The sequence below is a fragment of the Notolepis coatsorum genome (assembly GCF_963971535.1).
Source record: "Notolepis coatsorum genome assembly, chromosome: 9".
Classification (NCBI taxonomy): domain Eukaryota; kingdom Metazoa; phylum Chordata; class Actinopteri; order Aulopiformes; family Paralepididae; genus Notolepis; species Notolepis coatsorum.
The window spans coordinates 136,897,240-136,922,933 of NC_140173.1; the positions used below are offsets into that span (position 1 = coordinate 136,897,240).

Sequence of the window (25,694 nt, forward strand, 5' to 3'; positions counted from 1 at the left end):
TTTTGTTTTCTTTTCACTTAGTTAGCGAGGGGCACACAGAGTGCCTCAGAAGATGGTGTGTGTGTGTGTGTGTGTGTGTGTGTGCTTGTGCGTGTGTCTGTGTGTGTGTGTGTGTGTGTGTGTGTGTGTGTGTGTGCGTGCGTGTGCGTGTGTGTGTGTGAACATGCTGGGTTACTGTAAAGCCAGGTTAGTGGATTATAAAAGAAAGACTTGGTTTTGTGCAGAGCTGCACACAAGCAGAACACCCAACGGCCTTCACTATACACTGTCGGTATTCTTCTTTCTTCACTGCATTAACAACAACAACAACAACAACAACAACAACAACAACAACAACCACAACAACAACTAACAACAACTTAGACCAGTAAGTTTAGAACAGTACACCCCCTAGTCACCTTAACACTTTGAGTGCCAACGACGAGATTTCTCGTTAGTTCAGGCCAACCGTTCAGTGCCAACGACGAGAGATCTAGTCTTTTTGTTTTATTAGCGCTTTCCATTCATATTTCATCAATCTAGCCTCACGTTACCACTGGAACTCTCTCTGAGCTCCATTGGGAAAATACCGCCCCCTATCGTCTCTCCGGATGGTATTGCACCCCTTTGGATTGGATTGAATGAAACGCATGGAGAAAAAAAAGTCCTGCTTCCACATTTTACTTGTCAGACAAGTAACCCGAGACGATCGAAGTCATCGTCGACCACCAGAACAGCGGATAATGTGTGTTTCCAGTACCCAGCGTTGGATCAATAAACGCAATCGATATTTGGAATGGCGATCAGGAATTGGAATAATCTTTTTGGAGAAGATCTGATCTGAAGTAAGGAATCTATTTTACCAGTCTTGGGATAATCAGAGCTTTTTTCACAGATATATCAACGTGGGCCCTATGTGTGTGTGCGTGTGTGTGATCAGGAAATGGATAATCGATTTTTCAGCCCGCTTCTATAGCGTGCATAAGTACACATATACTATCAATAATCTAGTGTTTATTTGAAAACGATTCATAAATAGGCCGAAAAATGACAATGTTTTTTGTGTATTCCAGTATATTCCAGTAAAGGGCGATTATCACAGAATCTTCTGAAATTTTCTGAAACTTTCAAGAAACAAACGTTTTTCAAAATGGTATAAAACGGAAATTAACCGATTAAAAAACAATCCGTTTCGACAATGTTGACTGCAAACAAGTCATTGATAAGCGACGGCCATATTATACACATAGCCATAAGTTAAGATATAGTTTATGCGTTCGCAAATATGAGAGCTCTATCATTGAAGTGAGTGTTGGCACGCAACAGGGTTCCGGGGCACCGGACCCTTGGCACTCAAAGTGTTAAAAAGAAAACATTAAGGGACGGAGTGTACACTCATAAGACAGTAGTGGCCGGTAGGGAGGTGGTTTCACTGAAGGTATGCAGTGCAGCTAGTGTTTCTACAGCAAGGCCGTGGGGAGGGATGGGTGCTTGGTTCTCTGTTTCACACAGAAGAAACCAGGGAGAGAAGCCCCTCTCAGAAGTTTCACTTGAGATGACTGAGGGCTAATTTCAAGCTAATTCCACTTGGGCAACAGTAAAAGCCCATTATTAAGTGATGCTCTAGCCATGCAATTAGTAGTGAGGCCACTTGGTAGGGTCGGCGAGTTGGTAGCCTACTCTGTCATAGTTTTGCGGTATAAATTGCATGCTTCATCATCTCAGCAGTGTGTGTGGTGGTATCCTGGCTGTGCCATGATATGTATGTGTGTTTGTTTGTCAGAGCCCTGTAGTGACCTGCGTGATCTCTGAGTTGAGGTCGTCATTGACAACGCCGCCACAGCAGCGAGAGTCCACTGACAACCCATCCATGGCTAGTCATACCTGCAGAGAGAGAGAGACAGACAGACAGACAGACAGACAGACAGACAGACATACAGACAGACAGACAGACAGACAGACAGACAGACAGACAGACAGACAGACAGACAGACAGACAGACAGACGGAGAGAGAGAGAGAAAGAGAGAAAGAGAGAAAGAGAGAGGGAGACACACAGAGAGAGAGAGAGATACAAAGAGAGAGAGGGAGAGAGACAAAGAGATGACATAGAAACTCTTTACTGTGTGTATCATTGCTGTTTTCATGCAGTATTGTGTCACTTTTCTTTTACTTAACATTAAGTGCTGATAATATCATATCACACATGTGATATGTAATACTGTGCCTATTAGTAATGTAACAGAAACCTATTTCCCCATGAAAAACTAAAATCAGTTAAAGGGATAGTTCAAATGTTTGGAACCCTAGCCCTATTTCCTACTAACAAATGATGTTGTTGATTGGTAGAATCCTTTCTCGGCACAATCCATGCTGTTACTCATACAGTACTAGCTCTGGTGGCTAGTGAGCCACAACCAAATATACTATAGTAAGGACAAGGATAATACACTAATTTATATTTTTATTCACACATAAGTTACCATTGCAATTCCACTGTAAAAAGGTCAAAGACAGCACAAATCAAAGCTACTACTACAATGAGATTTTTCAATAAATATACATGGATTAGGGCTGTCCTCGGCTAAAGAAATTCTTAGTCTGTGGTGGATTGACATAATTCCCCCACAGAACTATGGGTTGGGGAGAGGGGTTCCGTACGGACTGTTGAGTGTGCGGTAACTTCTGTTTGGCAGTCAGTTCCGGTTTTGCTGCTAACAAGTCAAGTCAAGTCAAGAGTTTTATTTGTCACGGCATACAGGTATACAATGAAATGCGGGTGGTCTTGCCCGCAACGATGTGCAATACTGTGGTACAACATATAATAGAATCCAATAAAAACAACATTGTGCAATAAACAGGTAACAGGTAACATGGTGTGACATCTCGGTATCTGTACATAGTTATTTACAGAGCATATAGGACATGCTAGGTAGCTTTGGTAGTGCAATACACAATGTGTTTGTTTACAATTGTTCGAATGCCGATTAAACGCCTAGCATTGGCTTTCGATACTCTGCCTCTGACTCCCATCATAAATAAATAAATAAAATGAGACATTTTAGTTTTCTAAGCAGATATACTAGAATTAGTTTTTGCCGAACCACTGGGCGCAGTGATTTCATCACATCAAAAGCCCCGTTGTAACTGCCATCAATGAAACCAATGTGACTAAGTTAGTACCTAGCGAGTAAAGATCAGATAGACCAATAGAAATAATCAAGAACCATCGTGTTTGCTCAGAGCATTTTGCACAAGATGACTATTATGAACGGGCTCCAGACGTTTTCTGAAGGATACGGCCATCCTATCCATCGGCATCGCACAGAGAGGAGAAAGTGAAACACTGGCAACCATGACTGTGTTAAGTTTTCAGTTATGTTTTTAGATGGAAGGCTGTATTCCATCTGTCTAAAGTTAGCGAATATTGTGAGATTGATGAATAGGATGTAACTTTGCTGGACTATGCTAGTATAATCCTCAGCGGTCCCTACATCCCATTTGATTGCTAAGTTCATTTGCTGGCTGGTGTTACATAATGTAACACCAAAAACTAGACTAACATTAGGCTACTCGTAAATTGGATAACCTATTTTGTTTACTCAGGAGTTCAGGTTATATGAACAGGTCTATGACCAAAGAAAAGAGCATAAAAATGTCTTCATTGTTTAGCCACAGTTTCTTTCTATAGTTACACAAGAAGAGGAAGAAGTCCCTTGTTTTGACGAGAGCCTCTGAATGAATGGGAGCGGACGGCCATTTTGGATAATCATGCTGAATTTCTACCGGTACACACATTACAAAAACATTTGTAAAACATTCATTTTCCATGGGATTGTTATCAGCTTCGGACCTCTACTAGACAAGTCTTCAGGTTATGGAACCATTATGTTTTCCAGCTCCTACCTCTCAGAACCCAAAAATACACATCTGGCAACAAGTAAACAAAACGTGAGTAAACTTTTTATTTAATTTTTTCAGTGTGTTCAAACCACTGTAACTCTATTACATTACAATTACATTAGCACTCAGAGTGATTATTATTTGTTGTGTTCAGAATGTTTCCTTTCAAAAGAGACCAGACTCATGCATGTGCTATAAGTGGTTCAAGAATAAATAGCAAATTACTTGGGGTATGCAATCGTCAGACGTGCTATGTAAAACTAGCCACATTTTTGCCCGATGCTTAACACTTTCAGTGCCAATTTAAAAAAAAAAAGTTAATATCAACAGAGAAGCCGTTGCTATGGGGAAGAGATAGATAAAGGGAAAAGTGCGTCAGAGGTGACAAGAGCGCCGTTGCCATGGCGTCGTGTCACTTAGTAACGAGAGAAGGGGCGTGGCTACGGGGATGGCCACGGTTGCTAGGGGAAAGATGTGATAGCTGTGAGAGCTCTTCCGGGTTTAGTCAGACTAGGAAACGAAGCTGAGACGTATAGCCATGGACATAGAGACAGAGCACTAGCTAGAGGGTGGTGGGAGGGGCCTGATATTCTATATTCTATAATATAATGTGTCCGGATGTCAGAATTCAGTACTCTATCTACAAAACCTTTTGTTTAATCATCTTCCCTTTATTCATTTGCTTAGATTTTTTGTACACGTGATCTCAAGAAGGTACTGAACTATTATTCATGTCTGGTCATTTTTAGCATGGTGTTATTGACTGTCAAAGATGCAAAGAAAAATCATAATTCATATTCTCCTTTGTTTCATCACAATTTAAGAAAGCCTAGTAATAGACACAATATTTCTGACACTGGGAATGCATTCACTGAGGTCCCTAGATGTCCCTAGATACCAAGAACATGCAAATGGTTCTACCTTTACCACTTAACTTTTTCACTTGAGCCAAACAATTTGTTTGTCACCCGTCATCTTTATAAGAGATGTTACTTAATGTTGTAATTTATTTGTATGAGTGTGCACACACACACACACACACACACACACACACACACACACACACACACACACACACACACACACACACACACACACACACACACACACACACACACACACACACACACACACACACACACACACACACACACACACACACACACACACACACACACACGCCTCATAAATACATACCTGGGTAAGGTTTCAATGTTATCATGTTTGGTATTGTGTTAATAGTTGTGTGAATACATCAATAAATGTCTCAAAATGTACTGAAAACTTTGAAGGCTTTTTTCTCCACAATATGTTTTGGTGAATCCGATATGTAGTAGGGCATAACTTGCTTGATATTTTGAGTAGAACGGTGATATTTGTATAATTGGAAAGCTAACATTCTCCTCGTTCCATTGGTGCATACATCTCAAAATGTGTTTTCGGGTCAATGTGACTGATTTTGTAAGAGCAAGTCACATATATAGCTCTACAAACAAGGTGACGCACTCCTATCTTTAAAGCGTGGCATTGCTACAACGGGACCCGTCTAATCCCTGGCGCTGAATGAGTTAAGGAGTTAATGGTTAAAGGTCTGTTAAATAATAATTGTATATAACTAGACAATTCTGCAGGGAAATTGTGAAAGTGTGGGTGACGCCGGTGCGGATCTCCCCGCAGATTCCAACAATCCCTGACGCAAGTCTCTACGACAAACGGTTCCAAAGATGCAAAAAGTGGGTGGTACTTAAGCATAGGGGGCGGGGCAAACATAGACAAATGAAAGCGGATCTCCCCGCTAAGTCCCTCTCGCGAGTCTCTACGAGAAATGGTTCGAGAGATACAAAAAAAAGGATGTTTCCCCACTGAGTCCAATGGCGCCAAACAGTTCATGACATATGAAAGAGTCATGTCATAGACCACTGCACTTCCGTGTAACATTGAGATAATGTGAGAGAGAGAGAGCGGGGGGAGGAAATGAATGAATGTGGATGAGAGCCTTGACATTAAGTGGTTGTAGCTACGGCTGTGGGGGTGCTGGAGACATGATCCAATAGACTTTTATACGCCTGAGTCTCCTGAACACGGAGAGACCAATCCCAAATCGATTGGCACTTTCTCGGCCGAGCTATAGTCACTTTTTCGCACCTACTCCCCAAACTGCGCAAATTGCCCACAATACAGAGTATTGTCCAGAGATCTAGGTTTATCAATCTGCGCATGCAGCGTATACAAGTCTATTGGATCATGTCTCCCGCACTCCCACAGTCGTAGCTACTGTACAACCACATAATGGCAAGGCTTTCATCCACATTCATAGATTTTATCCCGCGGCTCTCTCTCTCCCATGATTTCAGAATACCGGAAGTGTTGTGGTGGTCTTTTTTGTAAATGTCTCTGCCACAATTAACACAAAGTCAATGGGGTCAAGCTCCTGTCTGTACAAGGTGACTGAAGCTAATTGAAATGTACTCCACAGTTCACACAAAGTAAAATTCATTTTTTTTTTTTTTTTTGTACAGACAGGGGCTTGACCACATTGACTTTGCATTAGTAGGCTACTAGCCGCAGTTGGTACGAAGAACAGCATGGCTTGTACTGACAAAGGACTCTACCGGTCAAATAGGAAATCAAATAGGAAATACAGAGGAAATAGGGCTGGGGTTCCAAAAATCACAACAATCCCTTTAACTCTTTAAGCTGCCCTGAACCCTGTACTGGGTTCAATAATGCAACTAGTATAACCTGGTGTTGCTCACATCTAGCCTACAAAATACTTTTAAATCAAAGACCAAATAGACCATGCTAGCTAAAAAGGGAAATGTCTATACAGTAATATTAGACTTAAAAGATTGTAATGTTTCATGATGATGTAATGACTGTTGTATAACAAGATGGCATGAATATATTTCTCATTATGCTACAGCTCATGTGAAACGTCAGAAGACACCTTTGACTCTGCTTAAAGGAACACGCCATCTGCGCGTTCAGTAGAAAGCTATCTGGCTGCACGGTAGCCTAGCTTAGCACAATGAATGGAAGCGGACAGTGCCGGTTAGCCTTCGGGAGAGATGTTAGTTGGACAATGCCTAGGCTAACCAGCACTGTCCGCTTCCATTCATTGTGCTAAGCTAGGCTAACGTGCAACCAGATAGTTTTCTACTGAAGGCACAGAGAGGAAACTGGTATCTATATTCTTGTCTCTCTCTGGAGAAGACGGTAAGCTGGGCGGCCGGGTAGCACAGGGGACTAAGCGTCTGTCTACCACTGCAGAGACACTGGTATCGAATCCGGCTGTCAGCAGTGCCTCCGGCTTGGCCGGTCGTCATACTGGCTCAATTGGCAGAGTCAGCAGGAGGGAAGCCGGTGGGTGGTAATCTGGTCGTTGTAAACAGCGACTCCTACAGGTCGGTCAGGGCGCCTGCACAGCGAGGGAGGGAAATGGTGAAGGTAGTGTGACCTCCCACGTGTTACACTTCACCAATGAGAGTCCTCGCTGCCAGGTGAAAAGAGGCTGCTGGCTGTCTCCTATGTATCGGAGGAAGCATGTGATAGACTTCAGGGCTCCCTAGACCGACCAGTGGGGGGAGGCGCGCACAACGACCAGGAAGGGGAGGGTGGGAATTGGCATAACGACTAAAATTGGGATGGGAGGAGAATACAGAAAAAATAGGAGGAGAAAAAGTGGATCAAAAAAAGAGAAGACGGTAAGCTAATTTCCCCAAATGTTGGCGTATTCCTTTAAGGGGAAGATTTTTAGGAGAGATTAAGTTTTAAGCGGAATCATTCAGGACAACGTAAACAGAGATGCACACACACACACACACACACAGATTCCCACCTGTTGATTGGTCCTGTCTGCCGTGTGCAGGCTGTTATGTTCACGTTGTGGGAGGTTGCGGCCGGCGCCTCCGGCACGGGAGGAGTTCTGCAGTTCAAGGGCAGAGGGGTTGGCGGTGCAGAACTCCCTAAAACAACGCTTGAAGTTCTCGTCCAGGAAGGCATAGAGGACTGGGTTCAGGCTGCTGCAGGTCACAGGGGAGGACATCCACTTTACTGGCAGGACTTTGAGAACACACCCATGTTAATGGAAGAACGTTAACAAAACATCACATAACAAAGAGAGAGAGAGAGAGAGAGAGAGAGAGAGAGAGAGAGAGAGAGAGAGAGAGAGAGAGAGTGTGTGTGTGCGTGAGTGCGTGAGTGTGCAAAGAATGTGAGTAATATCTGACCCGGCCTTGCCTGTACATAATACATGCATAGACGCATTGTATGTATGTGTGTGTGTGGGTGTATATACACCAGTGGTTCTCAAACTTTTCACACCAAGTACCACCTGAGAACGTAGCTGGCTCTCCAAGTACCACCATATGACCGGCGTTCAAATACAGTCTATTCAGCTATGCACAGTTCACACAGGAGGCAAATGTATTCCTGATACCATTATTTATTGTTAACTTTTGTCAGACACAGCCACAATGTACAAAGAGATAGCACTAGAACTAGCAAACGCTTCGACACATCATACAATGCAAGGGGCATTGAGAACATAATAACTAACATTCTCACATAGCAAGTGAGAAAATTAAGAACAACTATTTCAGCAAATGTACTTAATTCTCTCTCTCTCTCTCTCTCACTCTCTCTCTCTCTCTCTCACACAGCAAGCAATTGTCCGTCATTCTCTCTCTCTCTCTCACACACACACACACACACACACACACACACACACACACACACACACACACACACACACACACACACACACACACACACACACACACACACACACACACACACACACACACACACACACACACACACACACACACACACACACACACACACACACACACCCACACAATTATTTTGTTACAAAAACTTAATTTCCTGCATTCTGGTGCAGGAATATTTGAATTTTTACCCTTTAAATGCCAGTGTTTGTGATGGGCATCACAAATTATTGTAAAAAAGAAAAGAAAACACATATTCAATACATTTTTGAATGTTTACCCTTTAAATGCCAGTTTGTGTGATGGCATCACAAATTATTGTTAAAAAAAAACACACAAAAAGTAAAATATTTTCAATATATCAAATGCAAAGTAAATTTTTCTGGGGGGGATTATTACAGGCTAGGCATGTGTCAATGATTAGCAGCAATTACAAAAAAATCTAAAAATAAATGGTTATGATCAGGGCTGAAGTTGAATTAAAGATTTATGACTGTTTAGACTGCATTACTCTCTGTCACAGTGATCTCCTGGTTGTTCCCCACTTAGATTATCTAACTATCGCGCCGCCGCAACCAGAAACACTGGCCTGGCCTGCTTCTAAGTTCAGTGGCCTGACTGCAAACATTTTTTTTTTTGCTTTTTTGGAAATGTTTTCAAGTACCACCAGCAGTACCACCAAGTACCACTAGTGGTACGCGTACCACAGTTTGAGAACCACTGATATACACCATTGTCCATTTGTAAGGAGGGCCATGTCTTTTATATGTCGTAATAAATAAATAGATAAATAAATAAACTGAAGAATACATAAATGCATTAAGAAATGGAGAGATAAATACATTTATAAAGAAACACAAATAAATAAATACATAAACACCAAAGATATTATATAGATTTTTTTCATTCATTTATTTATTTATCCCCCGACAAATCGATGATCAACATGTGGCTTGGACAAAGACTGCTGAATGTATAGGGCCGGTAGGGCCATGGCCCTACCAGAATTCAGGAGTAAATGGCTGCATTCATAAATTAAAATGGCTGCATTCATATAGCGCTTTTATCCAAAGCGTTTTACAATTTGTTCCTCACATTTGTACCCATTCACTCACACATTCACACACCGACAGCAGAGGCGACCATGCAAGGTGCCAACCTGCACATCGGGAGCAATTAGGGGTTAAGTGTCTTGCTCAAGGACACGCTGCCTGGGAGGAGCGGGAATCTAACCGGGAAATAAATCATAGCCTATGTTGATATAATGCAGCATTTTCTTCGCTTGCCTTCAAGCTAAGGTTAACCGTCTGTAGTGTGGTAGTGAAAGGGTTAAACCTTCTGTAGTGTGGTAGTGAAAAGGTTAAGATTTACTGTATCTTTGGCACGGCATGGTGTGCACCAACCATACAGAGCTTGGAAAAGGACTGATGGATTGCTGGAATGTTACTGCAAGTCGCTTTTTTCCAACATATAGCGCAAGATAAAATAACTTGCATCCAGAGCACGAGTGCTGAAACGGGGAAGTGCACAGAAGAAATTTGGCTGCGGTTTGAATGACTGGATGGAAATGCTTGCATGAAGAAGTAAGTAATGGCCAACAACACGTTTTTTACACTCATTTTTCAACATTGAAATTTGTACATCAATTTTAATGTCCTTTTTTCCCTTTCATTTACTTCATTTTTATGAAGAATGAGAATGTTAATCAAAACTCCTCGTTTGGAATACAGAGTGTTCTTTGGTTATTCACTGGCTCCCATGTGGAACACAGAATTGAGTACAAGGTGTCCCTCCTGACTCACCAGTGCGTACACGGTGGTGCCCCTGCCTATCTCAAGGAACTCCTCACCCCCCAGTCCTCCTCACGTTCCCTCCGCTCCGGCACAGCCTACCTCCTCAAAGCCCCCAGGACTAAGCTGCACTCCATGGGCGATCGCGCCTTCTGCTCCGCCGCACCCAGACTTTGGAATGCTCTCCCCATCCACCTGAGAGCACCACAATCCGTTGAGGTTTTTAAAAGGGGCCTAAAAACATTTCTTTTTAACAAGGCTTTTGCCTGAATTTTCTTTTACTTTTATTTTTACTTCTATTCATTTGACTATTATTTTTATTTTTATTTTATTTTACTCTTAGGTTCTTCCATTTCACTGGTTGTTAGTCTTTTTAATTGTTTTTATTCATTTTAAATTGTTTTATTCATTTAACTTTTGTCTATATCTCCTGTAGCACTCTGAGATTCTCACGAATGGAGAGCGCGGTACAAATTGAATGCATTATTATTTATTATTATTATTTTCCTTTGTCCCAAGTTTAAAAAAAAAATTTAGTTGGGAAGAAGAGGAATGAAAAGTAAAAATACAATTATAATAAAACACATAGAATGCAATGAAATACAATTTAATAAATAAAATCAAATAAAATAAAGTTGGCATGCTAGCGTCTGTACTGAGGGAAGATTATCATCTCCTGTTTCACATCGGTAAGTATATAGTTCTTAGGTTTTCGTGTAAAAAGTACATTTATCCTCCTATTCTTTTATCCTTTCAACTAAAGTCTGACCTTTCATGTTTGACATATTCTGTCCATTTCGTCCAAATCTGGTAGAATTTTTCCAGTTGGATTCTAATTGAAAATGACATATTTTCCATTATGTATATATCATGAATTACATCTAACCAATCTTCTATTGTGGGTGTCTCTGGTTTTAACCATCTTCTCGTGATAGCTTTCTTGCTTGCTATCAAAAGCATCTTGATCAATTTCTTATCATTGAAATCCCATTTTTCAAAGGATATGTTTCCTAGGTATAAGGTGTCGAAATCAGGGATTAAAGCAAAAAAAAATCTCCTGACTGAATTTCAGGCCAAGTCATATTCTTATTTTAACCTCCACTGTATATATTTCTTTAATAGCGTTAGCGTTTTAAGGGAACTAGATTATTTTGAACATATTTTCTATTGCCAGTTTGCTTTTACGTAATATCAATGCTGTTTTCAATTCATTAAATAAAACTGATTGACTCTGACTTTGTCATACAAATAAACAAATCTACATACTGTAACTTTTCAGTGCACGTTTTTATTTACATTGTGACAACTGAACAAGCTTATAACTTGAACAAGGAACTAAACAAGGGAAACAGTGCTTTAATAATACATAATGCAATTTTACAACAAAAAAAAGTGCAGCTTACATACAGAAAACTCCTAATTCTGGGTTTTATGCAAGCATAACATAAAATATAGATTTCAAATGTATGTGTCTTGTACTTAATCCACAAGTCTTCTGCATCCAGAGGTTCCTCTAGTAGTCTTTGGACTATAGACCACTGTGTTGTAGCGTCTACTGTCCTGACTGTGACTATAGACCACTGTGTTGTAGAGCCAAGAATCAAGTTTCCACGCTCATACAGGCGCCGATGAGTATCAGAGGTAGATCAACGCGTGAGAAATAAGTTTTGTTTGGGTTTTGTCCGCTGAAGTAGGCCTAATGCAGGATTTGTGCACATGTGTTTTCTGACATAGCCTAATGATGTGAATACGTTTCTGAATCTACCTGCCTGTTCATTGTCTATGTATGCTGAAGATCGGTCAGACCAAGTTTAAAAGAATAAAAGTGATTAAATCTATTACTTTTGTCCTGTAACATTTATATGTTTAAAGAGAACGTTGCGTATATCAGCCTATGATTTATGGTAAAGTCGATTCCCGCGGGGGTGCGTCATATAAAAAACATCTCCTGACTGAACTTTTTTTTTCAGGCAAAGTCATATTCTTATTTTAACCTCCACTGTATATTTTTATTTAATAGCGTTAGTTAAAAGGAAAAGACAACCCGTATCAGTGTCTGACAGCACTACAATTACATTTTCATATAACAGGCTGACGGACTCACTGGTAGAGCCGTCGCGCCGCCGCCAACCCTTCAATAAGCTTTGTGGTCCGGGCATAAATGTGTCCATGAATCCATTTAGTTAAATCCAACACTGTCTGAATGTATCTTGCGATTATTATACATTTCCGACGACAAACTATTAGCGCAATCCTGTCTCTCGAGTCGCTGCGTCCTGCCATTATTGCTCGCCAATGACTCTGCTTGGCGCGGCAACGGTAGAAAAAAAGAGCAATTTTTCATCATATTTGATGCCTCTGATTGGCTCAATTTAGTTTCAATCTGTATGCATCTACAAATCATATTATACCAGGTAGCCAATTGACGGAAAATCCGTCACGACTCCGAATCAAATTGACGGAAATCCGTCTCAAGACGGAACGCTTTAATGCCTGCGAAATCAAAGGGGATGTCAGTCTCAAAAATGGCTTCTAGGTTCCTGTCTATCTCTTGCCAATATGGTGCCAGAGTCTTTCATTCCCAAAATATATGTAAATGATTAGCTTCTTTCAATCCACAGGATCTCCAGCATCCCGCCCCGGGTCCCTGATGTCTTTTCTGTCATGGAGTGATCAAAAACCTTACTAGGTTCTTCCATCCGAATTCCCTCCAGTTATTGGAGCATGTTGTTTCCCATTGTTGTATACATAATCGATCCCATACATCCTCTGAGATTGACATATTACATTCCTTTTCCCATTTCTCCTTTATATACATACATTATACATTTGGCCTGACAGAGTCCACCATATATTCGAGAGACGATCTTCTTACACTTTAATGATCTGCATGCTGATCTGCAACACTTCCATAATTACCGATTCTCCCGTTTCTAATTCTCCCCCAAATTTTTTATTAAAATAGTGTCGTACCTGAAGGTACCTAAAGACATCGTTTTGTTCTAGTCTGTGTATTCTCTGTAGAGATTCAAAGCTCTGGAACACCCCTTTGTGAACGAATGAGGAGTAATTTGTGAGACCGTTCTTTATCCACCCTTTAAATCTCGGTTTTGTTGGGAGGGAAGTCTGAATCATATAGTATGCACACCATCTCAGCATTCTGAGGGGTCCCCTCAGTGTCAATGTGTACGTGTGTGTGTGCATGTGCATCTGTGTGTGTGTGTGTGTGTGTGTGCATCTGTGTGTGTGTGTGTGTGTATGTGCATCTGTGTGTGTGTGTGTGTGTGTGTGTGTGTGTGTGTGTGTGTGTGTGTGTGTGTGTGTGTGTGTGTGCGTGTGTGTGTGTGTGTGTGTGTGTGTGTGTGTGTGTGTGCATCTGTGTGTGTGTGTGTGTGTGTGTGTGTGTGTGTGTGTGTGTGTGTGTGTGTGTGTGTGTGTGTGTGTGCATCTGTGTGTGTGTGTGTGTGTGTGTGTGTCCCTGCATACCTGTTGGTGTAGCCCAGAGCAATGCAGAAGTGCCAGGTGACGGTCTGCAGCAGTGAGTTGGGGATGTTCACCAAGGCCCTGATGATGACGAAGATGTGGATGGGCGTCCAGCAGACGATGAAGACGGCGACCACCACCAGCACCATGCGGGTGATCCGACGTAGGTTCCTGTCCTTCTCCTGGGGGGGGAATAAGAGGAGAGGAGGCGATGGGAGGAGGAGAAGAAAACAACGTGGAGGAGGAGGGCATTGGGTGATCTAAACATATTATACTGTCAAGTGTCATAGTCTCTGATTCTTAACACGCTGTTTAACATAACTATTCACTTACTATTTGATAATCGAGTACCTCGGCCAAAGAACCATATAGTTTTAGTTTTCAGAGGAACAAAAAATGTGGGGGGGGGGGGGGGGGGGGTGACAGGAGGAGAAAGAGAAAGAAGAGAAAGAGATGGAAGTACATTTTTACATCACCTGCTAAATCCATGTTTATTTACAACCATTCAATGATGTGTAGTCATGTGAAAGTAACCTAACAATGTCAGCCTGAGAGACAGCCCTAAGAGTAAAGTAGTTTGTGGCATTCTATCACAATGGATATAAATATATATATTTGTAGTGAAACATCTTCTGATGCAGAAAGTATAAATAGGTTTAGGTTTGGTTTGATTTTCCCTAATAACTTTTCCCTCAAAGTATTTGCTTTGCACACCTTCTCACGGGAGCCATGTGCTCAATCAATCAATCAATCAATCAATCAATCAATCAATCAATCAATCAATCAATCAATCAATCAATCAGCAGGCTCAATCTATTCAAGGCTACAAAGCATTAAACAAAGATTGTGTTTTCACTCAACTGTACTAAAACCAATTTCATAGGATTAGGAAACACATCTCAAGCTGAGCAACAAACGGACTAACTAACTAACTAACTAACCAACTAACTAACTAACTAGAGTTACTGGTTTGAAAATGCATACGATACAATAAAAAGACAAACTGAAATGAAAACATTCACTGCGCTCTACCGACCTTTGAGCCAGAGAGCATGCGGACGCTCTTCAGCCTGAGGATCATCAGCCCGTAGCAGACGGTGATGATGAGGACTGGGATGATGAAGGCGAAGATGAAGACGCAGATTTTCAGCAGGGTCTCCCAGTACCAGAATGGATGGGGGAAAATGATGGTGCAGTCGATGACATCCGAGGCTGTGTGGGGCAGGAAGAAAGACATTAGAAATCACAAATACATACAGTATATGGTACTGGACAGCGATGCCAACCCATGCCACGCATGCCAGCGCACGCACGCACGCGCACACACGCATGCGCACACACCATCACACATTTAGAATCTTTATTTATGTCCACATAAAGACAATGTTTAAAGGACACAAATATTATCAGTGCACTTGTACATTGTGGGTTATTCTGATACATTCGCGCCCAAATTGACAATGGCAACCAAAGTTACACACACACATGGATGATGAACCTGACAATCAACACACAGCTCATGGATACAGATAGCAGCGTCTTCTCCAAATTGCGCGGCTGCCAATAATTGCTGACACTGAGCAATATCTTGCTAATTGTTTGGCTCTTCTCTTCAGAAGACCGGCCAACTGAAGGCCTCTAACACCCAACTTATGAACATGACCCAGGCTTCCAAATATGAAGACTAAAAGTGTACAGTTGTAGCCGAGTTGTGATATGGTATGCTCTAACAGTTGATACTTTAACATTTTGGTTGTAAAGGCTTCCTCAGTCTAGACTGTAGTCAAACGTACAGCCAACTTCTAGGATGAGACCCTCTCTCTCTGTTATTCTCATTAACAACAACAACACCGGGGTTGTTTGCTGAAATATCAGAGAACAGTGAATTGTCCCTACACAGATTGAACATATCACACACACACACACACCATCACACACACACACACACACACACACACACACACACACACACACACACACACACACACACACACACACACACACACACACACACACACACACACACACACACACACACACACACACACACACACACACACACACACACACACACACACACACACACACACACACACACACACACACACACACTCACTTCTCTTTTCACACACTCACAAATACATAGCAAATTCCCTAGTTAGTTATCTGCCCTCAAGAACGCTACGGTCATCCACTACAGGTTTACTAGACACGCCCAGAAACCAAAAGAGGATAGGAAGTATGGAATTTGCCAACTATGCCCCAAAACTATGGAACACACTACCAACACACATCAGAAACGCCAGCTCCATACACATTTTTAAAGGAAAATTAAAAACGTACCTATACAGTCTAGCTTACAAATAGTTATGGCTTGTGTGGCAATTCCAGGTGTAGGGGTGGCAGAATAAACAACACACAGACAGGTTGCAGTTCCCAAAATCATACTCTTTATTTTCTTAGTCAAATAATAACGGTTTGCTGTCGGCCGGGCGGCGTCTCCGCTCTGTGGCCTTTTGCCTTGCGCTGCTACGGGGGACTGAGAGGAGGCTCCTCGGCTCCATTAAGTCCCCCCTCTCCAACAGGCGCACCGCGCCGTGATTCGCTAATCAGGTAATCACTCTGATGGGTATTTAGTGACAGGTGCGTCCGGAAGCGGACGCCCAAACATGGGCAGCGCCCAGCCATTGGGTCGCCACATAGCGCCCATCAATCACCAAGCCCAGGGGTGGCTTGGGGTTGCCACAGTACCCCCCCTCCAGCTCCGACCGTCGGGGAAGAGCGTCCGACGCCCAACAGGCATCCTTCCTGGAGAGGGCGTCTGCGTTGCCATGCGCCACCCCTGACCTGTGAATGACAGAAAAGTTAAATGACTGTAACTCCAGAAACCATCGAGTCACCCTGGCATTGGTCCCCTTTGTCTTGGCCATCCAGACTAGGGGGGCGTGATCCGTCACCAGCGTGAAACGCCTCCCCAGCAGATAATAGCGGAGCGTCTCCAGTGCCCACTTAATTGCCAGACCTTCGCGCTCCACCGCAGAATAGTTGCGCTCGTGTGGCAGCAGCTTCCTGCTCACATATAAAATCGGATGTTCCTCACCCTCCAGTTGCTGGGAGAGGACCGCTCCCAGTCCCACCTCTGATGCGTCTGTTTGTACCGTCATCTCCTTGTCGAAGTTCGGGGAGATCAGCACCGGTCCCGAACAGAGGGCAGTCTTGAGGTCCTCGAACGCCGCCTCCGCCTCCGGTGTCCACTTCACCGTGAACGGCCGCCGCGCCTGGGTCAGATCTGTGAGGGGAGCAGCGCGAGCAGCAAAGTTAGGGATAAACCTCCTATAATAGCTCGCTAGCCCATTAAATGTCCTGACCTGCTTCTTGGTTAAAGGGCGAGGCCACTCCCTTATTGCATCAATCTTCCTCTTCTCCGGTTTCACATTGCCCCGGCCTATTGTGAACCCCAGGTACTCTGCCTCTTTTAATCCCAGCCTGCATTTCTTTGGGTTGGCGGTGAGACCCGCCTCCCGGAGGGCCCCCAACACCGCTCTCACCTTTTGGAGGTGGGTGTCCCAATCTGACGAGTGGATGATAATGTCATCGAGATATGCGGCTGCATACTCCCGATGGGGCCGTAGTACTCTGTCCATCAGCCTCTGAAAGGTAGATGGCGCCCCATGCAGGCCAAACGGGAGAACTTTATAATGGAACAGCCCATCTGGGGTGGAGAAAGCCGTCTTCTCCCTTGAGGCGGGGGCCAGAGGGACTTGCCAATAACCCTTCGTTAGGTCTAGTGTCGTGATAAATCTGGCCAGGCCCAGTCTGTCAATGAGCTCATCCACTCTAGGCATGGGATAGGCGTCAAACTTTGAAATTTCATTAAGCTTCCTGAAATCATTACAGAACCTGGTTGTTGAGTCGGGTTTTGGCACTAAAACAATAGGACTGGACCACCCGCTATGAGACTCCTCAATTACTCCCATCTCCAGCATGACCCGCACTTCTCTTCTGACTGCCTCTCTTTTTGCTTCTGGGATACGATAGGGCTTCAGCTTTACCTTGTCTCCCGGGCTGGTAATGATGTGGTGCTGGGCCAATGTGGTGCGGCCCGGCGTGGCCGAGAACACGTCCCGGTTCTGTTGGACCAGCTCCCGAAGCTCCTGCCGTTGGGTCGGGGACAACTGTTCCCCGATGGGAACATCGGCCGCCTCTGCCACCTGCTGCGCAAAAGGGGGAAGAGGGGGGGGGCGAGAGCAACACATCCCGGGCATGCCATTTCTTCAACAGGTTAACATGGTATAACTGTCGATGCTTCCTACGGTCGGGCTGGTGGACCTTGTAGTTGACGGGACCCACTTTCTCGATTATGTCGTAGGGTCCCTGCCATTTGGCTAGGAATTTGCACTCTGCTGTCGGTACCAGTACTAGGACTCGGTCCCCCACATTAAACTCCCGTGGCTGTGCGCCCCGGTCATAAATGCGCTTCTGTGCGTCTTGGGCCTGTTGCATGTGTTCTCTCACCACTGGCCAGAGCGCCTTCATCCTGTCTCTCATTACCTGCACATGCTCTATGAGAGACCGGTGGGGCGACGGCTGTTCCTCCCAAATCTCCTTTGCGATGTCCAGGAGACCCCGCGGCTTGCGGGCGTAGAGCAGCTCAAATGGCGAGAAGCCAGTGGAGGCCTGTGGGACCTCACGCACAGAGAACATCAGAAAGGGCAACAACTGATCCCAATTCTTCCCATCCTTCTCCATCACCTTCCTTAGCATGCTTTTCAGGGTCTTGTTAAAGCGCTCGCACAGTCCATCCGTCTGTGGATGGTATATGGAGGTTCGTAGCTGTTCCACTTTCATTAGTTTGCACATTTCTTTCATGACCCGCGACATAAAGCACGAGCCCTGATCCGTGAGAATAGAGTCGGCAATTCCCACCCGACTAAACAAATGAAAGAGCTCCCGTGCCACAATTTTGGCCGTCACCGTGCGTAACGGGATGGCTTCGGGGTAACGGGTAGCATAATCTATGATTACCAGTATATACTGGTGGCCTCGGGACGATTTAACTAGAGGGCCCACTACGTCGAGGGCAATTCTTGAGAATGGGGTCTCAATGATGGGCAGCGGGATCAGAGGACTTTTATATTGTACCTTTGGTGCTGCGCGTTGACACTCTGGGCAGCTCCGGCAATAGTCCTCTACCGCTCTCTTCATGCCCGGCCAATGGAAACGCGCCCTTATGCGCTCCATGGTTTTGTCCACGCCCAGGTGCGCTCCGAGGATATGTGAATGCGCCAGCTGGAGTACAGTGGGAATAAAGAACTTCGGTACCAGCAATAGATCCCTAACCTCATCATTCTTTTTTACAACTTGGTACAGCAATTGTCTTTTTATTGCAAAGTGAGGATATGGCAGGTTACTCACCCCCTCCACGGGATTTCCATCTATGGTCTTGATATTCGCCCGGGCCTGCGTTAGGTTTGGGTCTTCCAGCTGGGCCGTTCCGAACTGACCCGCCAGGTCCCTCCCCACCTCGTCCGCCTGGGGGAACTCCGCAAAGGGGTCCTCGTCACTGTTATCCGTCTCGGGGCCCGCTTGGGGCGCTGGCGCGTCGTCACCCACACCTGATGCCGTCTCTGTCTCACTCCCCGGTATATCCAGGGGTTCCGGCGCGTCGTCACCTACATCTGAGGCCGTCTCAGTCTCACTCCCCGTTACGTTCAGAGCACACACCTTCGGCTGACGTAACCCTTTCTTCTTCCTCGGTTTACCCGTAGAGGGTGGGGTGCGCGGGGAGATGACGGCTGAGCACAGCTGGCGATACAGGGGGCAGTCTCGACCAATCAGCAGCGCTACCGGCAGGTTAGGTATGACGCCGGCTGTCATCGAGCAGACCCCCTTGGTGGTTGTCAGGGTGATCGGCGCTGTAGGATACAACTTTGTGTCCCCGTGCACACAGGACACTGACACTTGCGGAGCCTCTGCGTCGCAGTGTGCCAAATGGGGCTGAACCAGCGTTATGGCACTACCCGAGTCCAGGAGCGCTACGGCATCTTTGTCGTTGACGCGCACGGGTAAAAGTGTCGCAGAGGTTTCCTTATGGGCCCAACAGGCTGCGCCATAGTTGCACGTCTTTCCGCGGGGGTCTGAAGCTGCCGCCGATGGCATGGACACATCCCGGCCTGGGCAGTTCCACGAGAGATGCCCGGGCTCGCCGCAGTCGTAGCAGCGTCTTTGGTCCTGGTCGAACAGCGGTCTTCTTCGGGGTAGTTCGGGCTCACCTGCGTTCCCTACCCGGCCCCTTGGGCTGGGCTCGTCGGGACCCCTCCTTGTTCTCGGCCGCTCTGGCTTTTCCCCTCGCCCCCCTTTGAGTAACTCCCGCGTTACCTGGTGGGCCTCCACAATATTCACCAGCTGCTCCACGGAGCGGGGGTCCGCTTGACTCGCCTGCTTCTTCGAGTCATAGGGGAGGGCTCTGACAAAGCGGTCCATAACAATCCGTTCCAAAACCGTGGGCCCTCCGGGGTCAGTCATTAGCCAGGCTCGGCTTGTGCGGACCAGGTCGTGCATCTGGGAGCGCGGGGAGGCCTGTGCGTCATACACCCAGTCATGGAACCGCTGCGCGCGGGACTGCAGACTATGGCCGTACCGGGACAGAATTTCCTGCTTTAGCCGAGTGTAGTTCCCGGCTTGCTCCGGTGGCAGGTCCTGGTAGGCCTTTTGTGCATTACCCGACAGGAAGGGGGCCAGCAGTCCCCCCCAGTCGTCTTCGGGCCAGCCCTCCCGGCCGGCGGTGCGCTCAAACGCCAGGAGATAGGCTTCTATATCCTCCTGCTCCGTCAGCTTGGGGATGAAGCGCCCGGGGTTAGGCCGCGTCCCGGCGGCCCCTTCCTCCTGCCGGTGAGCGGCCATCCGCTGGAGCTCCGCGTGGATCATCCCCGTCTGTTTCCTCTGTTCGTGCAGGGCCTCTTCGTGCCGGGTCTGTTGTTCCATGCTCGCCTGTACAAGCTGCTGCACCAGCGCGTCCATGCTTTTTCCGTTATTAAATTTATATATATATATATATTATTTTTTTTTTTTTTTTTATTTCTTTTATTCTATTCTGATAAAGTCTATTGTTGTTTATTCTGCACCCCTGATTGCCAGTAGACTATGCCCGCATTCTCCACCACTGTGGCAATTCCAGGTGTAGGGGTGGCAGAATAAACAACACACAGACAGGTTGCAGTTCCCAAAATCATACTCTTTATTTTCTTAGTCAAATAATAACGGTTTGCTGTCGGCCGGGCGGCGTCTCCGCTCTGTGGCCTTTTGCCTTGCGCTGCTACGGGGGACTGAGAGGAGGCTCCTCGGCTCCATTAAGTCCCCCCTCTCCAACAGGCGCACCGCGCCGTGATTCGCTAATCAGGTAATCACTCTGATGGGTATTTAGTGACAGGTGCGTCCGGAAGCGGACGCCCAAACATGGGCAGCGCCCAGCCATTGGGTCGCCACATAGCGCCCATCAATCACCAAGCCCAGGGGTGGCTTGGGGTTGCCACACTTGGAAAAACCTGATGGATCCATGAGGCTAGGATAAGCCTTGTGGACCCAACTTTTTAGATGAAGGAACGGGTACATACGCACACAATACACGACCACTGATGGATCCGTAGGGCTTGGATAAGTCTTATGGACCCAACTCTTTAGATGAGGGAACGGGTACATACGCACACAATACGCGGCCACTGATGGATCCGTGGGGCTTGGATAAGTCCTATGGACCCAACTCTGACCACTGACCACATGAGGGAACGGGTACATACGCACACAATACGCGGCCACTGATGGATCCATGGGGCTTGGATAAGTCCTATGGACCCAACTCTGACCACTAATAAAAACGTAACTACACTAGCGTTATAAGAGCTAACATTGCTACCTACCGTACAAGTGCATTGGTTTAGTGCATTTCCTACTTCCGGTTGCTATTGAGTGGACATGTTTGTGCGGACCTGTTCTCCCAAACTGGTAAGCAAATGACTGTTTTCATGTTTTTATTTTTACGTTATTTTCATTTTTACGTTATTATTATTATTATTATTATTATTATTATTATTATTATTATTATTATTATTATTATTATTATTATTATTATTTTTTTTTTTTTTTTTTTTTTTTTTTTTTTTTATAAACATTGATCTTAACTGATCACTGTGACTTTATTGCTTTTATCGTTATATATGCCTATGTTTGTGTACAGCACTTTGAGCTACATGACATGTATGAAAGGTGCTTTATAAATACTTACTTACTTACTTACTTACTTACTTACTTACTTACTTACTTACTTACTTACTTACTTACTTACTTACTTACTTACTTACTTACTTACTTACTTACTTACTAACTTACTTACTTACTTACTTACTTACTTACTTACTTACTTACTTACTTACTTACTTACTTACTTACTTACTTACTTACTTACTTACTCACATCTCTGCTCTAACTGTTCCAATTATGCTTCTCAAGCTCACCTGCTACCAAGGTTGTTTCAAAAGAAGTTTACACAAGCGTGTAGTGTGATGTGTGCCGGGTGCCAGTGTATGGTAGCCATTGAGCCTGCGTAATAATAATAATAATACATTGCATTTATATAGCGCTTTTCTAGACACTCCAAGCGCTTTACAATGTAGGGTGGAAATTGCCTCCTTCAGCACCACTGGCAGCACCCAACATTGGGCTACGCAGGCTCAATGGCTACCATACAATGGCACACGGCACACATCACACTACACAATGGCGGAGTGGCTCAGGAGACGGGGATAACGAGTCGCTCAGTTCCACTCACGCTGAGCCACTCAGGGCGTTGCTGAGCACTTTCTGCCTAGGCTCAGTATACAGAAGAAATAATAATAATAATAGATCAAATTTATATAGCGCCTTTCATATGAATGAATTGAATTGAATGAATTTTTATTCACACACACACACACACACACACACACACACACACACACACGATACATTACATGTGAGTATCCTCATGTGATAACAATGTCGCAAATTGTGTGCATGTGCCAGGTCTCCCAAGAAGCTATTTAAAGCTTTTGGAGGGAGCCTGAACACAGATACAAACAGAATATAAACAACAAAACAATAAACAAAAAACAAAACAAAACAAAACAATTACAGCGTGGGTAGGTTTACACACCTACCTACTAACTGACATATAACAGAGATACATAATACAGACAATTGTATTCCTAAGTTATAATTTTAATTAGAGATATGATTTAAGCAGTTCCTCTTTCAGTGATTTTTTAAAGGTTTTAGTCATTTTTAGATTTTCGTCAAGCTTGTTCCAGATCTGTGGACCCCTGCATGCTATGCTTAGGCTAGCACAATTGAGCCTTCTCCTCTTGCCAAATATAAGATGTTTATTTCTTGTGTTGTGGATGTGCAGTGGTTGGCAGACTGGGACAAGCTCAGACAGTCTGTGATTCATGTTGTTGACAACTTGATACATAATTGATGCGTTTTGATGAATGTTAAATTCAGCGAGCCTCAGGAGACCAAAGCGATGGAACAGAGGCTTTGAGGGCGCTCTAAACCCGGACCATGACAGCACTCGTAGTACCCTCTTTTGTAAGCTTTCTAGTTTCTTGAGATGGCTGGGGTATGTGTTGCACCATATGACATTACAGTAATTAATGAGGGGTTCATACAGGGTTTTGTATAAAGTGAGAAGGGCAGGCAAGGGAAGAAAATGACTTATTTTGCAGAATAAGCCAACATATTTGGACAGTTTAGTTTGTAGATATTTTATGTGGCATTTGAAGTTGAGTGACTCATCGATGATGACCCCCAGGAATTTTGTGGACACCACTCTTGACAGCTCCTTTCCATTTATTTTTATGCACATGTGATGTGTGCGCATCCAATTGGAGTGGAAGACAATGAAGTTTGTTTTGCTGAGATTTAGTGATAATTTGTTGCATTTAAACCAGGTGTCCACTTTTTGTAGTTCTGTGTTGAGTAGATCTTGTAGCGCGAGTGGATTTTTATGTGACAGAAACAAATTAGTGTCATCAGCGAATATTACTTTGTGCAGAAGTTCAGATGAGTTGACAAAGTCATTTATATAGAGAATAAATAGTAAAGGCCCTAGAATTGACCCCTGGGGGACCCCATATTTGATGTCCATTTTTATTGATTTGTGATTTTTTATATCGACGTACTGTTGCCTACCATGTAAATAGCTACTGAACCAGTTGAGAGCCCAAGAACCCAAGGTCGCTTCACAAACAGGACAAAAAATAGGGCAAGGAAAATAGGGGGGGGGGGGAAAGGGGGGATGAGGGAAGGTAAGGGATAATGGACCTAATCTAATCTAAACTAACTGATGGGGAAAAGCCTTGGTGAAGAGGTGTGTTTTTAGAGCGGATTTGAAGGTGTCCAGGGTTGGGGCGTTGCGGGGGGGGGGGGGGGGGGAGTGTTCCAGAGGGTAGGGGACGCCACGCTGAAGGCTCTGTCCCCAAAAGTATACATCTGTCAAATGCGGATGGGTCCTTTTGGTTCAGCGCTCAGACAGAGCAGAATGTTAAGTGCATCGACCACACACTCTAGATAAAACATTAAGAACAGGTTTCTTATTTACAATGTCGACCTGGTCCAAGAGGCCCCAACCGGAATACAAAAAAAATTAAAAGGTTTATATATTAATATAAAATAAAAACACAGTTAACACTTTGAGTGCCAACGACGAGATTAGTCGTCCTAACTCGCCATGCGTTGAGTGCCAATGATGAGTTTTCTCGTTATTTAATCGTAATTTCTTTTATTAGCGATTCATTTTTCATCCATCCAGCCTGACGTTATCATTGTGAATGGGTCTGAGCTCGAAAAGGGCAAATACCGCCGCCTATCGTCTCCCGGATGGTAATGCACATCATTGGATTGGATTGGGTGGCCATGTGCATCAGAAAAAAAGTCCGGTTCAGGGTTTTCCCATCTCTGGCATGCAGTATCGTGTTACCAGATTGACTGAGGACCCTCAGAGCAGCGTTGATTATGTGTTTCGGACTATAACGTTGGATCAATAAACGCAATCAATATTTGGAATGGCAATCAGGAATATTTTGGCAGAACATCTGATGTGAGGTAAGGACTCTATTTTACCAGTATTGGGTTAATCAGATGTTTTTTTCATAGCGATCACAACGTGTATGTGTGTGTGTGTGTGTGTGTGTGTGTGTGTGTGTGTGTGTGTGTGTGTGTGTGTGTGTGTGTGTGTGTGTGTGTGTGTTTGTGTGTGCGTATGTGTGTGCGTGTATGACGTTAGCGCTGACCAGGTCATGGATAATATATTTTTCAGCCCGCTTCTCTAGTGTGCATGAGTACATATACTATCGATAATCTAGTGTTTATTTGAAAATAAATCATCATAAATCAGCCGAAAAATTACAACGTGTTTTGTGTATTCCACTAAAGGGCTATTATCGCGGAACTTCTCTGAAATTACTAGAACTCTCCGAAACTATACTCGTATTCAAAACGGTATAAAGCGGAAATGTACCAATGAAAAAACAATCCGTTTCATACATGTTGACTGCAAGCAAGTCATTGATAAGCGAGGGGTGTTTTAGACCCATAGCCATAATTTAAGATATAGTTTAAGCGTTCGCAAATATCCCTGACCTCCCATTGACTAAAGCACTGGCACTCAAGGGGTTATCTGGTCAAAGGGGGCGTGGCACTCAATGTGTTAAGAATCATACACATAAACAAATAAACAAATAAACACACGCACAACCTTAAAAAAATAAACGGGAGGA

At 44.3% G+C, this 25,694-nt stretch overlaps 1 protein-coding gene across 1 annotated transcript in view; it reads right to left on the reverse strand.

Annotated features, from left to right (window-relative positions):
* The window catches only part of oprm1 (opioid receptor, mu 1), a gene marked incomplete at its 3' end in the record, with an annotated part of 53,254 nt that overhangs the window by 18,323 nt on the left and 9,237 nt on the right, over positions 1-25,694 (reverse strand). The window contains 3 exon segments of the mRNA XM_084322016.1: positions 7,710-7,903; positions 13,888-14,066; positions 14,921-15,096. Coding sequence (XP_084178142.1) covers positions 7,710-7,903; positions 13,888-14,066; positions 14,921-15,096 — 549 coding nt within the window.